We start from the raw sequence: 16,633 nt of genomic DNA on the forward strand, positions 1-16,633 counted from the left end.
TTGCTGTAATCATTCCTCCTGTTCATACTGACCATTAGAATCCCTTCATAATGACCTTACAATGGAAATGATGGAGGACAAAATCTACAGTCCTCCTTCTGTGTAAAAATGGATTTAAGCTAATATGAAGCTTCAGTCATCCAAATGGGTCAAATCAAGTAGATATCTTTCAACATTAGTTTTTTTGTTACTATCTTTTAAGAGCCAGTATGAACAGGGGGAATGATTATAGTGAAGAAAACCTCTTCAGTTCCTTTCTAGGAAATTATTGAGAAACTGGAAAAATGCAGTGTATTGTTGCTGTTATTTCTATGTATGTTGTATGTTTGGTAGAGTAGATGTGTGATTATAATTCATCATATATCATCTTGAAGTACAGGTTAAGTACACACTGAACACTAAGAATGTGAAGGTGGCTTTGGAACTATATTGGCAGATGTGTCATGAAACAGATAAAAAAATTGGACTGTATTGTTTCACAGCATATTAAAGCAGCAGATGTTTCCAGTGGTGGATGCTGCCACCATGTGGAAGAAAAGCATGTCTGAGTTAATGGAAGACAAATGACACAAGAACCAAGCTACAGTTTTCATGCACTTCTTTAATATATCAGTTTTTCATATTCACAACAAATACATTAAGCTCTTTCTCCTTATGATACAGCCTTAAATATTTTTACACTCAACCGTTTTTCTCAGAGGTCTGCCTATCAAAATGTCTTTTAATCTTTGTCTCTTTATTTTGAACATTTTATAATTTGTTACATTTGTAGTCTCCATGCCTCCTAGCAAACTGACAGTATTTCCTTTGTACAACTATTTACAGGTGGAAAAACAAACGAACAAACAAAAAAAAAACAAAAAAAACAAATCTCCATAAAGTTTTTTCATGATAGTTCTCAGTTGAAAGGAATTGTTGGGTTTAAGGTGCAGGCAAGGAGGGAGAGGGAGGGAATGTTCCAGAAGAAAGAAAAAAAAAAAGGACAATGAAAAGTACAGAAAACTAAACACAAAGTCTTGGAGGAAGAGGAAGAGGAAGAGCGGAGGAGGAGGAGGAGGAGGAGGAGGAGGAGTGGTGAGATCAGAGGTGGGTGGAGTAGAGGAGACCCCTCAGTGATGGAGGTCAGGGTTTTTCCTCCTGCAGATTCAATGACGTTTCAGGAGATATACATGTGTGATAATATTCTCATAGAAAATAAAAGATCTCCAAGGAAAATAAATACAGCACTCTGAAAGACATTACTGTTTACTTCCTCAGGTCCCGACATGTGAACAATCTGAAAAAAAACGTGCAACAGCTGATCCCAGAACAGCCCTACAGCTGCCAACTGCCACTGTAATCTGCAAACAGGCTTGTGAAGGCTGATACTGATGTGTGGAGGAGGACTGAGGACATGTGCTGCATCTAGTGATGCTAACACTTCACTCTGGGTCTATCAAACAGCAGCAGCTGACAGAAAAAATCTCAACTGTTCTGGAGCTTTTGACCACATCACAGTTTTTATATGTTGCTCAGTTCTCACAGAACTGTGATTCTGAGAACCTCTTTTCATTCTTTCACTCGACAACAGCAGTTTCCAAGGTCAAAAGCATCAAAACAAGCAAGTAAGGGGACATTAAGAGAACTTTTTTTTTGTCATCTGCAGCTTCCAAACAAAGTGGGATGTATCATGCAGACAGTTTTGGTTTCATTTGTCTAGATTTTGAGATATCTGTCTCTGAGAGTTCTGCCTCCAGCCCAATACGATGGAGGTGAACATGGACAATATCATCCACAATCTATATCAGAATAATTATCACCTTTCTCTCAATAATGAGTATTTTGTTACATCAATCAAATCATTCCTTTCTTGTTCTGTCTTATTTTAGATATGTTGTGTCTTATTTTTGATATGTTTGTCTGGATTAATTACAGAATAACCAGTTAAAGATTCTGGACTTTGGCCTAGACGGTTGATTAATCATCTGGTTCAATACCCTCGAGTTGAAAGTTTTAGTATGAGATTAAAACTATATATTTATTACAAACTCAAAGACAGTACATTTAAGTCACTAAGGGATTCACTATGACAGTAAATTAGCTTCATCTTACTTGCTGCACAGCCACCATCAACACTTCTCTTAGGGAAGATTTCCTTGGTGGAAAGTAGTTCCAGTTATAACAGTTGACTGTGAAGTCTGCACATTATCCAGAGTAATAAATTCAATGCGCTGAGCAGCACAAACTACATTCCATTCACCTCCACTGTGTTGGGCTGGAGGCAGAAATGTCAGAGACTTCAAATTTAGACACGTAAAACAAAAACTATCTGACTGAATAGATACTACTGGAGGGACGTGAGGAAATGTTTTTTTTTTTTGTCATTTATGTGGACTGACCCTTTAATCTAATAATTCTGAATTATTGTGAGATTAAAGTCAGATTTAGTGCGCCCTTTCTTTCCATATTCTTTTACTGTCCAAAGACATGCAGCTTCAGTGGATTGGAAACTCAACTGCCCATTTGTCTATTTATCTTTGTGTGTGTGTGTGTGTGTGTGTGTGTGTGTGTGTGTGTGTGTGTGTGTGTGTTGACCCTGTGACAGAATGACACCCAACTTTCAGACTTTTGTCTTAAGTATGAATTTAAAAAAGAAAAATTCTGATCTTAGTTCCTGAATTTCAAGATTCTAGGTGTAAACAGAAGTGCCCGCCTGTCATTTCCTTCTCACTCTCCTCACATTTCATGTCTTTGTCGACTATAAAATACAACTCTTCATTTTCAGAATAAAGCCCAATAATATCACAATACAACAATTATTCTAACTTTAAATTCAGAATTCTGAGATTTAAAGAGAATTCTGAGAATGAACACAGTCTGACTTCATGAAAGAACTCTTCTGACTTAAATCAGTATTCTTAAAATAAAGAAAAACTGAGAATATCATTAAGTCTAAAAATATTTCAGAATTCCGACATCGTTTGTGAATTCAGTGACTACAACCAGAATCCACACTTTCCCACATCCTCAGTCCTCATCTGTAGGTACCTACATTATGACACAGTTTCTTCATTATCTTCAAAAATGTACAATTTCACGACAAATAAATTCTCGACAATTATCTCTCTCACATCAAGTGACTCAAAAGTCTCCTTCACAACCCAGACAATCCTTGAGGTGGTTCTCATCTTCTTGAGAGTGAATAACATGTTAACTCAGGTTCCCCCACGTTTGGTGAAGTTGTGGACAGAGAGGAACCTCCATCATATCAGAGGTGTTACACGACTGGACGATATGTCATATTTAATAAAAGCCCTACATTGTCTCTGTATATCAGTCTAACCATAACCTGCATACTGTGGGGGAGTCACGTAGAAGTAATGGACAGATAACAGAGTAGTGCAAACTGCAAACCAAAACCTGTGGAGCTCTCCTCTTTAAAATCTACTGGTGAAACCCACATACTGGAATGGCTGCTATTAGCTGGTCTTTAGTGTCAGGTGACACCAGCTTTTTTTTAAATTTTTTTTATTTTAACCTACTTGGGGACAGAAGTCCACAACAAGCTGAAAACACAACCTCCACCATAAGTTATTACAGCACAATTGTTAGCTAACCACCTATTTACACACCCAGTGAACACATAGCAATGTTAGCATTCATTTGAAACCACATTTCTTGTCTCCAGATGACAACTATTCACTCTCCTTTTAGCTCTGGTTTGTTCTCTACAAAATATAAGAGAAAAATATCTGGCTCTTTAGCAGCTAAATGCTACTTGCTAACGTTGTGTGTCTGCTGTTTGGGCAGGTGGTGTGCGGTGGGGTTTTTCTATAACCTGGTGGATACTAAAACTGACAGTTTGGCAATCATTTTTATCATTTACCTTTGTTTTTCCTTCCAAATAAGTTCTACTCCTGTGGTGTAATGATTATTCAGCTTGCTAGCTTTCTCCATTTTGCATTGGCAAAGAGAACAATAGCCTACTTACTGATTAGGGCAACAGGACATGCAATGGCCAGATGGACAGTACATTTTCTGAACTGGTGGAGTACCAGGCACGGCCTATTGCGCCTACACACTGTCAATTTTAAATTCAAACAGATTATATCAGATTTATTTTTTTCTCCATGTTGGGACACTAGTTCAACCTTCAAATAAAAAAGTGACAGCCTTACTGCCTTCCCAAATCCTAGGTATTAACTTGGTGGGTGCAATGCTGTTATCACGGACATGAATGGTGTAATAAATCTGGAATTAACCTTCAAAGGCTTTGTCCCACCATTGCTGCCAGGTCAAATGAAGTGAACACGCACTCTACAGAGTGACATCACCTGGGACTGGACCAATAGCAGATGGACATTAAGTACCTTGCGTCCACCAGTAGATATCACGCTTCACACAGATTTTGGTTTGGTTATAATTCATCATTTATCATGTGATGAATTAGAAAACGCTCGTCTGATGTCTTACCCTGAGTAATGTGAGATTAATATCAATATCATCTTTGTGCATCCAGTCCAGAGATACTTCTTTTTCACTTGATGGAGCAGGATTACAGGAGATCACCATCTCCCATTACTTGGGTATATTCAATCAAGGAGCAGCTCATAAAATCTGTTATGGGAAGAATGTTGGAAATACAAACTCACTGTATTCTTTTTAGCCACTTATAAATTGGGAAAAACAACAACAGGAATGGAGTTCAGATCGATCAGAGCTATGCTAACATTGTAGCTGCTCCATCGACACTCAAAATAACATCATCTAAAGGCATCAATACGGCAGCATTGTTACTGTTTACACACATAAATATACACATAAACCTACATACTGTGTAACTTCAAAATGATATAAAATCACTGGTATTTAAGATGTTGATTACTGATGACAGTAGCTGAGGTGGTGACCTTGTCATGTTTGTCACTTTGCACCAGCCTGACCTGGTTTTTCTCACTTAAGAAGATTTTCTACCAGTTTGCATTTTCGACATGCTTCTTATAACACATTATATGAGCTGCTCAGTGACAAAAAATGTCTAAATTACAGGAGATGGTGATCCAGGATCCGTGGAAAGTAATAGACTGTCCTTGCTCAGAGCTAGCAGTTTCCCTCTGCTTCCAGTCTTTGTGCAAAGCTAGGCTAAATATGTTGCAACACGATCTCAGTCCTGGACACACAAATATGTCACTGATGTTTATCTTCTCACCTGATTGTGGGTAAGAGGAAAAACTGGTGTACTTCCTAACACATTGGACTGTTCCATAAAGGTTGGCGACAAAACGTGTAATAACGTTGCTATGTGAGGAGATGCCTGAGGGTTAGTTCATGACAGAAAGACGTACATGATCCTCAACGAATGTCAACGATTCAACTGTGTGCTCCACCTCCACAACATCCATTTATCAAGCCAGCAGTCTCATTTGCTCAGCTCCCATCACTGTAGGTATGGTTACATACGCGGCTGCTGGAGGGTCCTTAGCTGACAATCGAGCCTTCCCAGCACAGTATTCACAGTTCAGCCCCTGCAGATGACTCGTGCACTGGAAATTGAAATTTTGGGTCATCAGCTCCGTATGTCACAATGTATTCTTCAATTAAAAAGAAAAGGAAAAGGCAAGTCGCTCATTTGCTTCAATCCATCTCTACAAAGTGCAAGTACACGAGTCACAACGACTAAACAAGCGTCAAAAGAAAGACTGGTAGCTTCAAATAAAGCGGTTCTTAAAATAAATCCAGAAAACAAAACAAAAAAAAAAATTCACATAAATAAGTAAATATCTGCAGGCCTGCCTGTACAGAAAAAGGCAAATGACGACGATAACAAAATAAAATGAACCTGTAATAACACCTACAATCCTTAACACACGCTGGAATGAAAAAGTACAGGTGCATGTGTAGAGAAAGTAAAAGGTGAGATTGAAAGAACATTTTCGGACTTTTCCCAAGACTAAACAGAACTCTCCAGAGGATCACCGGTCCTTTCAGCAGGTAACGCTGCAGCACATTAGTCAGCAGCTGCAACAAGTAAGGTCCCCATTTTAAGCTGAGTGCAATATTAAAGCCACATTATCAAAAAAAAACCAAAAAGGAATATGACAACATGCACTTGGTGTCACAAAAAAATCTGAGGTTAGGTTTTTTTTTTTTGGAAAAATGTGAGAAGCAAAGGAAAAACTTCGTTGCAATGATGCTGTGTAACAACTTGGAAGCTTAGAAAAGCAACAAGTACTGTACACATGACTTACACTGGAGCTCAGTGTAAAGCCTGAGCAGCAGCTCCACTTAGACCAGGCTCTTCAAAACACAAAAAGAAACCACTCTTGTGTAGCAAACAAATCTTGAGTTTTTCCTCCCTAAGAACAGCTCCTGTGGTCGGCAGACCATGTCAGGCTCTAGGGCTTTTCTACTGGAAATCTACGGAAAGAACTGCTTCTGCTGCTTCCACATGAAATCCTTTGAAAAGGTTGAAGCATCTCAGGAGCAAAATCTTTCATGCCTACCAACACCTCTAAAGCTCACTAATGAACATGCATTTCATTTGTTCATTTTTCCTCTTAAAGAACAGCTCCTGTTGTTGGACCAGACATCTACAGAAGGAACCTCTTCTACTTTCACATGAAGGTTTAGAAATCCTTTTTAGCAAAAACTCCCAATAGACACAAGAGCAGTTTTATCACTGGTTTCTAATTGGTTAGAGGCAAACAAGAAGGCAAAACACAGTATTTTGTGGAATTTGGTCAGCATTAAGCCCAAAAAGAAAAAAAAAAGCAAAGGCCTGTGCTGCGTGGCAGGGAGGAAAGCTTTCATCTAAAATAGCTACCATCTCTTCAAAAGAAACAAAAGGACAAAAAAAAAAAGCTTGGCATTCCTAGCAACTCCTAGCTAAAATCTAGCAACATGAGAAACTAATGAAAAAATAAAAATAGATCTATCTTTCAAGTCGTCTTCCTTCGGGGTTTAATTCCTGCTGAATGACCTCTGACTCATCTCAGGAACGGGCTAACACCTGGCCTTCCATCTCAACCGACCGGGTCCAGGCCGCTCCTCCTTCCACAGGCCCACGTCCTGCCGTCGGTCAAAAGCACAGTTCAGCGGCCCGGCTGGACAAACCAGCCTCCCTCCTCACCCGAGCAGGAAAGGACGGGACGAGTATCTCCCAAAACCTCGACTTCTCCTGACGTCTCCCCTTTCCTTTTTTGCCTTCATCTTCCCCTCCAGCAGGCAGGTCGATCCGTGGAGTTTTCCGTATCCTCCTCAAAACCGTTTTGGTATGGATATCTTCGTGTCTTGTTTTTTTTTTTTCTTTCCTTTTTGTGTTGTTCAAGTTTCTTTTTTTTGTTTTTTTTTTTATTTTTTCCTAATTCTGTTTTGTCTGTCGCTGTGGCTGTTTGCCTGCTGGACAGCTTTTTTGCTGGAAGGACTCCAGAGAGGCTGCCTTCTTCAGGTTGACAGAGGAAGAAAACAGCACATTCTTTGAGACTATTTTTTTCAGTTTTTTTCAGTAATGAATGAATCCACCGCAGGGACACAAGACTTTTGAGAAGTGACGAGGGATGGACTAGTGGGATTGTCAGCACTTACTTAAATGCTGAAAACTCCCCTGAAAAAAAAATAAGACATAAGCAGAAAATTAGTATGTAAGCACTGTTGCAGCGAGCTTAATCATTTCAAGTATCAGGTTTAACTGTTGGTATCTTTTTTTGTCACAGTTTAACTCAACCAATTCAAATGAAGGCAGAAAGTGGAAATGTATTTTCAGCTGAGTGTCTCATCTCAGGCAAAACAAGATTTAAGTAGAAATAAATTGCATCTTCACAGTACAGCTATCCCCATCTCCACCTCTATGGAATGACATTACTGACAACATTCCGCATCTCTTCATGCATGGATATTGAGATGTGTAGTTCTTAGGGGTGTAACACTACACAAAATTCACAGTTAAGTACAGCAGGGGAAAAAAAAATAACAGGAAGAAAATAACATTTTTGATCTTTTATTTTGAAAAATGTAAACATCCATCAATGGCTCATTGGTCATAACTATTACTGAAACAGTTTAGTTGTGCTGCAATGGAAAAAGAAAACAAGCTTTATGTTTCTTGCAAGGAGTCAGGACACCTGCTGACAGACCTGCAGCAGCTACAACAGTAACACAACCATCACAGGGCCAGAGATAATGGCGCATATTTTAATAATAGTGTTGCACTCCGTCAGTGTCATGGGTCTCTAGTTTGTAATTCTGACGGCAGCAACACTACAGGGTAACCAGGGTAACAGGGTAACCATGCTAACTTGGCTAAGCTGGTTAGAATACATCCATGAGTATGCTATAGCTAAGTGGTGCACTGCCAAAACGTTCCAGGTAGAACTTGTGCTATAGAATTATTGTTCCACACTTGGGACTACGTGGATTATTAAACTATTTTAATATATATACTGCATGCACTGAACCGTAACGTCTGTACTGTGGCAATTTGGCACAAATACTGGTACTGTTACACCCCTAGTGGTTGTTTACCAAAGATGTGCAATACAAATAAAATATTATCTTGTGAACCTGTATATTTAAGATGTATTACTTTTATCATTTTATTTGCTACTTGGAAGCGGTGGAGCAAGCTTAAAACACAATATCTGATACGGAGAAAGTGTTTCATATTTACCGATAAAGCAGACAGAGCAACATAATTGATTTGGAGTCATGTTTGTGTCCACCTGACCAATATACACTTTCCTATTAGCTCTGGTTTGGTCTCCACCAACTCCTGAGAAAAATACAGTACACAGCTAGCTTCCTCATGCTCTATGTGGAATTTATCAGAGCTTGTTTGATGAGAGTGGAAATTGTGGCCTGGAAAACAAAAGCAATTAACTAAGAGAGGCTAAAAAAGCTCAGTAGAGCTGAGAGGAACTGCAGACTTGGTGATAATGCTCTGTGGGTTTGTTACTACAAGTGACGCCTTTATATACAGTCATTTGATTGTTTAAGAAAACTACTCATGCAGCTATAATCTTTGTGTTTAATATCTGCATCAGATTTTGCTAAATCATCCATGCTATAACTATTTTACAACAACTGCACCTGTATGTAAAATAGAATGCTGTTTTTGAATTAAAAACGTGTATTTTAACAGAAATATTCTTCCTACTCTTTCAGTAATTGGCGGGTGTGGCTCAGGAGGCAGAGTGGGTCATCAACCAATCAAAAGGTTGGTGGTTCAATCCGCAGCTCCTCCAGTCCGCATGTTCAAGTGTCCTTGGGCAAGATGCTGAACCCAAATTACTCCCAATGGCTGCACCAGCAGTGTGTGAGTGTGTGTGTGAATGGGTGAGTGAGCATTAGAAGCATTGTAAAGCACTATATTGCTCGTGATGAGCAGGTTGGCACCTTGCATGACGGCCTCTGCCATCAGTGTATGAATGTGTGTGTGAATGGGTGAATGCTGGCATGAGTTGTTAAGTACTTTGAGTGGTCAATAGACTAGAAAAGCACCATATAGCCTAAGTGTAGTCCATTTACCATTAATTCCAATCACTTCTACTTTGCTGTTTTTTCGATATTTGTTAAGCTACTGTGAATGAAACTTTCAACCTGAAACATCAAAATCAACAACTCAGGTTGGTTCTTTGATATATTGAATCAAAGAGATGCCACAAATACTGTTAAAACACATGTGTATGTGTTGTTGAGCTCACCATAGCCGCCAGCCTGGATGGGGGTTTTGGGTGAGGCGCAGGCGTACAAGCTGAAGTCCTCTGTCTGAAAGCCGGCTCGGTTTAACGAAGGCTCTGAGGCGCTGCGGTGGATTTTGGGTAACGAGCGAGCCAGCAGCTCAATGGACGCCAAGATCTGAAAAAAAACACACAGCACAGCCACGGGGTCATCAATCAGAATCAGAATTATCACCATTCACAGCAAAACACGACCAACCAAAACCAAGAAAAATGTGCATTGTGTTTGAGTCATTGCTTCAGTTTTCAACCAGTAAATGGAGGCCATCTACTGGCAAAGCCAATTCAATTGTTCATTGATTAAACAACATTAAACATGTCTTAATAATGTGAAATTCACAGATAACATAAAAAACTGAAACCCAATTTGCTGCTACATGTTTAAGAAACATTTTACTCCCCCCTTAAAAAAATCCACATTGGTCTACTGACATTACATCACATTCTGGGACTAAAATACATCTACAATCAGCACTGACTAATGGAAACACCAGTCTTTCTATTATAAAATAAATTCCAGTATCAAACCATAGTGTGGTTGGCACCAACAAATAAAGGATGGGTAACAGACACTGAAGGGGATGGAATTACCTGTACAATAATGGCTTACTTGCTGAATACAAACATATTGTAATCGTTCATTAATTAAATTGCAATCACTTCTACTTTGCTGTTTTTTCAAACAGTGTTAAGCTACTGCCAATGAAACTCTACACTTGCTGTTGATGTTTCACATTAGCGTAGAAACACCCAGAAGGCAGCGAATTGGGCGGAGCCGCAACCTCATTCATTTTCACTGCGGCAGAGTGGTTTCTGTAATAGTTTCCACTACAGCACAACTGAACTGTTTTAGTAATAGTTATGACCAATGAACCATTGTTGGATGATTACATTTTTCAAAATAAAAAAACAAAATGTTCTTTTTCTACCTTTCTTTTGTTTTCTCTGCTGTTGCGAAATCATACTGAAACATTCATTTTATGTACTGTTACACCCCTACTGTGCACTGCGTGCATTATACTGAATAGACTGAGACAACAGGTCAAAATGAAGGAAGTGTTGAGGCAAATTAAAACAGGAGCAGATCAGGAAACAGGGAGATGTCTTACTAAAATATGATAAAGCGCAATTATATGCAGTTATATTTTTGGGGACCAGGTGGGGCCAAAAAAACCTTTCCTGAATTATATTTTGTCTCACCTGAGGGAAAAGGGGTCGCTCCTCTCTCTTCTTCTTCAGGCAGTCAGCCATCAGTCTCTTCATGGCCTTTGGACAGTTGCTGCGCACCTTGCTGAGGTCGGGAGACAAGTAACCTCGACCAACCATAAATATGATCTGCAGGGAAGAGTAGATACCAGTCATTGTTATATCAGTTAGCAGGATAAACAGGCTGTTAATGTTGCATAGAGCTGTAGCTTCTAATAGAGCCTGCATGTTAATATTAGGAGATATGCTTGTGGTCTGGATCATAAGGTGTGTTGAGTTAATTCAAGATCCCAGCACTTTTATAATATGTTCTCCTCCTCCTCTATGGAGCCGGGAGTCTGCCACTTGAATAATTATAAAGATAATAACATATAATAATGATGATAATATATAGATAATAATCATAATAATTATATACAATTTAACTGGAGGAATTAGAAGCAAACAAGCCCATGGTGTTAACTAGATTTAAAGTCCACCAATAGCCTACAGGTATAATCCCCCTGTGGTTTCCCTTCTCCTGATCTTATTTAACCCATGTAGGGATATTTACTTACACTATGTGCTTATTGTTTATGTTATTTAATAATCTAAGAGATCATCACCCACATTGCATCAAACACCACCCCTATTCACAGAGAGCATCTATGTTGAAATGCTAAAAAAAGGACTACAGCCAGGTTGTAGATTAACAGGTAGTTATTAATCTGTGATATTCTCACTCAAACTGCTATAGCTAATCCCTTTAAACATAATAACATGTGTAAAATTGGTATATACTTATATACATTACTGACAACATGTTAATCAGTGAGCTTTAGAGGTGCTGGTAGGTGTATTTCTGAACTTTGGACAAAGCCAGAGTAGCTGTTTTCCCCTGCTTCCAGTCTTTATGCTAGGCTAGGCTAACCACATCCTGACTCCAGCTCTGTACTGAATACAGACACTTCACAGTCTGGTTATTTGCTGTCACCACAACTGGAGCAGACAGATAATGCTAGCTAGCCCCTTACTTTCTATAATGTAGGACAAACAGCCTGAGTGTGCAGGAGCTGCTGATGACTCAGCAGGTGTTGAAATAGCATGAACCAAAAGTAATGTCTAGTGGGAATTATTGCTAACATTATCAAGCTAGGCTAAATATCTTCCACTTTCCAAGTGGAATACAAACCTAACAGCACAATGGGTCCTGCCAAATGCTGAATGATGTAAAGAGATAAACATCTTAAATCATTAACCAGTGCTATGTGGGCCTGTTAAAGAAAAAAAAAGAGTAAAAAAACTTCTTGAGACAATGTTTGTACATTATAGAGTTGCAAAGTGAGAGGAGCTATTTTGGGGGTCCCTGGTTCCGGAAGATAACATTAGTGACTCAGTATGAGCTTCCATGGCTTGGATCAACATGAAACTCTCCTGGTGAAATCATCATAATGAAAGATGAACAACTGTTTTATAAAATATCTGGTTCACAAGGTGCATTTCAGCAAGAAACAGTTTGGTCACATGCGCTGCTAAGAGGCTAAAGATTACAGTGTTGAGAAACCTGATTTTACAATCTAGTGAATCCGTTCACTTTTCATTTCTGGGTCACTTTTGAGTGAATTCAACAACTATGGCTATTTTTTACAGCTTCAGTGATGATGTGTTTTGAATTGCTTACCTGGTGGCCAACGCTCATGGGTATTCTAGTATTCTTAGCTGTAATAATTCTTAGCTGTCGTGTAAATAATGTAAATTGGTGGTCAGAATATAAACCTACAGGATTGTTACATTATCCAGGAGAGTCTTGAGTTTCTATGTTCAGTAGTATTGAAGAGATTGTTTAAAGAAATATCTGAAATGGGAATACAGAATGGGGTATAACACATACAGAACCAGCAACCCCTCACACTTCACAACTCTATACACAACTATAATGTGCTCCACCGAAGTTGACAAACCGTCTCCTAGAAAAAAATGGAAAATTACGCACAATAGCTGCAGCATCATTATAGTTTATCCTTACTTTTACAAACAGGGTGACGAAATATAACTTTAAGAACTAACTCTAAGTTAGTCATTAAAGTATATAAGTTCAGGACGCTTGTTTAGTTGAGACAATGCATGGTGGATATATTCAAACAGAAATCTTATTGGGTGGTGAAAATATTCTATTTTTTTTTTTCCATCACTGGAGTTGCTGATGCATGCAGGCATTTATGTAGCAACACATGCAAAAGACCTGCAGGGGCAGGGTTCCTATTTTTCTGGTCACTGAGGTTATTTTGGTTTAGACTTCTCTCTGTATAGACAACCATGTGTGTTTAACCATGTTTGGTACATGTGTAAGCAGGGAGCTACTGAACTGGAATATGAAAACTATGAAAACATTCAAACAGACTGTATAAATGCGTTAGGATTTGTTCAAACATCCGACCTGGTCTCTGTTGTTGATGTTGGAGTAGGGCAGTGCTCCTGACATGAGCTCATACAGCACAATGCCAAAGGCGTAGACGTCTGACTGGAAGCTGTAGGGATTCTTGTCCTGCAGCCGGATCACCTCTGGAGCCTGAGAAAGCACAGGTTAGACTGACTGTCACATGACACGCTGCTTTCATCCAAGGAAAACTACACACGCACAGAGGACATAGTACACACTTTGCACTCATGCCAGAACACAAATATATTTCATGTTTTATAAAAAAAAAAAAGTATTGGTTTTCTTCATGATAATAATAGCATAAAGCCTAAATTGTTTGATTTAAACCCTGCTGCTCTAGAATTGAAAACATTTATCTCCAAAAGACTCACAAAACACACCACAAACCAACACTCACCATCCACAGTATAGAGCCAGACAGCTGCTCAAACTGGTGGGAGCCACTCCAGCGGGACTTCACTGTGGCCAGACCAAAGTCACCAATCTTCACCGTCAGATCCTCGTGGAGGAAAATATCTGGAGGGGGCGGAGGTCAAGGAAATACTCTCTTCTTCCACCTCTAAGTTCTTAGCTATGTAGGAGTTGTGTATTCTGAGGACAGAGGTTATATTTCCATCCCTGACGTCTGTTAGCAGTGTTTCCTCTAGGCTGACTGCTTTGGCCTGGCCTGTGGGGATCCGCTAAGCAAAAGTCGGGAGACTCAGCAGTCACACATTTCTCCGTTCTCTTTCTCTGTTTAGCATGTTAGGGTAAGGCTAACCCATTGTTGCTAACTTTAGAGCTAACCCCCTTCACTTTTACAACACACATATTAGACACTGCCCTATTCCTTAAAAAGGAGCAACGCTACCAAGAGTTTCCTAGGCAACAGCTCAAGTTTCTAAACACAGCACAGAAGCTCTGCACAGAAGCTTCCAAACGCTATTTATTTCTGAATGAATGGATATTTGGCGTTAAAATATATTGTTTTGGCCTAGCAGGGGTTCTCGTTCTGTACAATTATAGGGGAAACACTTTTTAGGATGATAAATCATGAACATCATCAAACCTCCAGTTTTGGACCTTCACTTCTAGTATAAACTAGTATCATAGGCAGTGTTTTCTTTTTTTATAGCTGCCATCTGCGTGTGTTAAACAAGGTCACCAGTGGATCTGATGAGCACTTTGACAGTGTGTCAAGTGGTTGAAAAATGTACAATGAGAGGATACTGTTGCTCTTCAGATCTCTGTGGATAATTGATTTGGCATGCAGGTAACTGAGGAGGAAAAGACAAAAAAAAGTTACTGGACTTGCTGCAGGAATGGTGAACTCTGACAGAGACTGTCTGTGTAATTGTGGGGTGGGGGACTCACTCCATGCCCTGGGCAGTCTGCCGGGCGATGTCGATGAGCTTGATCATTTCAAACTTGGTCTCGATGATGTGCAGGTGGTGGTACAGACTGGAACCTTCACACCACTGGGTCACAATGGCCAGCTGGGGCTTGGTGGTGTAGCCCATGAACAGCAGGATGTTCACATGACGCGTTTTCCTGGTGCAAACACACACACACGGGTTGATAAAACAGTTTTGTATAGCTCCGTTAAAGGGCCTTAATTCGTGCCAGGTCATAATGTTAATGTATAAACAGAGTCTCCTGGTTAAACAGTAGGTGGAAGAGTTACCTGAGGACTCCCACTTCATTCTTGAAGGCCTGAAGCTGTTGTGGCGTGGGAGCAGTGACGTTCAACATCTTCACAGCCACATCACCTGAGAGGACAAAGAGGATACGTCAGTGTGATACATAATGTATCCACTCAATCTTCACACATGGATGCACATCACCAGCATCTGACAACAAACTACCACACAACCTTGATGTCCTTGGTCAGACAAGGTAAGATTTCTGTAACTCTTCAACACGACAGTCTGAACTGAACGGTGTCATGTTAAAAGAATTACCACAGCAGCACAAAAGAGAGATTAAATGCACATCTTGTTCGGCCCTCTAGAGGTTATTGTAATCACTTAAAGGGGAACTTGATTTTAACACATCAGCGTGTGTTGGGGGAGTAGAGGTCTTCATGGGTCCACCCAAACCCTAGGACCAAAGACCCATACAGGTTCTGATCCATGTTTTATGCGGTCAGTTGAGTCCAGGTCAGGTCCCATTCTATTGCTGAAGGTCCCGGGTCTGTTTAACATAATGTGTAATACCCGAGTGGATCCGAGAAGACCTGGCCGTAATCAGACAGCACTGATCATGATGGAAGTGCTGTGTGTGTTCATGTATGCAACAGCAAGGAACGCAAGCAAACTGCAAAGTGCATCTGTGGCTCAGGAGCTGAAGGGTCAGAGAGCAGAAGTCAGACTCGTCCCAGAGAGCACAGATAGCAAATTAGCAATGCTAACGTTTGCAGCCATGGCAATGAACAAGCAATCGTTATTATAGTTCAAAAGAGGCAAACAGTCAAAGTTATCTTTATTATGCTAGATGCAGCAAAACTACAAAGATGATTCTGAAGGAGTCGTGTTTGTCGTCCGTCACTGTGACACAAAGTGGACTTTTAAACTGAAATAGTGAGTGGATTAGCCATGCTGTTTCAATCCGCAAGATAGGAATAACAGAAAACCTGGATTTATTTTACCAACTTTCTTGGCAAGGAGGATGGATTATATGCGTCATGGCCAGGCAGGGGGGAGAAACTAACTTTACATTAGGTAAGACACAAAGTCTTTTTGACAACTTGTAAATTAACGTTAACTTGTTAATAGCAATCAGCTGTGAAGTTGGTGCCGATCGGGTCTGTCTCTCCAGGCCAGGTTCGGGTCCGACATTTCTTGGTTCTGCATGGGTCTGGAACCAGCTAACAAATAATAAACGGGTCCAGTTTGGGTTCGGGTCTGGTTCAGTTCCTGATACTACATTTCCGGGTCTTTTTTGGGTTCAGGCATGAATTTTTGAAACTGTGAAGACCTCTACTGGGGACTTCTACTGCATATGTGAAAAAAGTGGTATCAAAGTAGTGGGTAACTCACTTGCTGACAGAGATTGGGATATTATGTGTAAAGATATCAAACATTTGTCTGTAGATTTGAAAATTAGATTGATCCAGTTTAGATACTAAATCGTTTTTATTGGAATCTCTCCACAATCTATCAACTTAAGCTTTAACCCATCATGCATACATTAATGCATATGCTTTGGGAATGGCCTCTTACACAGAACTACTGGAGGAAAGTCTGTAAACGTATTTATGATTGAAATCAAAATTATTATGAGAAAAACTGACTATACATATTAAGTGACCCACTAG

The 16,633-nt window shown here is 39.8% G+C and overlaps 1 protein-coding gene across 4 annotated transcripts in view; it reads right to left on the reverse strand.

Moving 5' to 3' along the window:
- Positions 1 to 581: 581 nt before the first annotated feature.
- The window catches only part of braf (B-Raf proto-oncogene, serine/threonine kinase), a 41,624-nt gene continuing 25,572 nt past the window's right edge, over positions 582 to 16,633 (reverse strand). For all 4 annotated transcript variants that reach the window (XM_044342784.1, XM_044342785.1, XM_044342786.1 and 1 more), the window contains 8 exons: positions 15,002 to 15,086; positions 14,692 to 14,868; positions 14,548 to 14,594; positions 13,736 to 13,854; positions 13,336 to 13,467; positions 10,914 to 11,048; positions 9,678 to 9,831; positions 582 to 7,582 (listed from right to left, as the gene is read on the reverse strand). In XM_044342784.1, the coding sequence (XP_044198719.1) occupies positions 7,560 to 7,582; positions 9,678 to 9,831; positions 10,914 to 11,048; positions 13,336 to 13,467; positions 13,736 to 13,854; positions 14,548 to 14,594; positions 14,692 to 14,868; positions 15,002 to 15,086 (872 nt within the window). In that variant the 3' untranslated portion in view covers positions 582 to 7,559. The remainder of the gene's footprint in view (positions 7,583 to 9,677; positions 9,832 to 10,913; positions 11,049 to 13,335; positions 13,468 to 13,735; positions 13,855 to 14,547; positions 14,595 to 14,691; positions 14,869 to 15,001; positions 15,087 to 16,633) is intronic.

Source organism: Thunnus albacares, chromosome 23 (assembly GCF_914725855.1).
Source record: "Thunnus albacares chromosome 23, fThuAlb1.1, whole genome shotgun sequence".
Lineage (NCBI taxonomy): Eukaryota > Metazoa > Chordata > Actinopteri > Scombriformes > Scombridae > Thunnus > Thunnus albacares.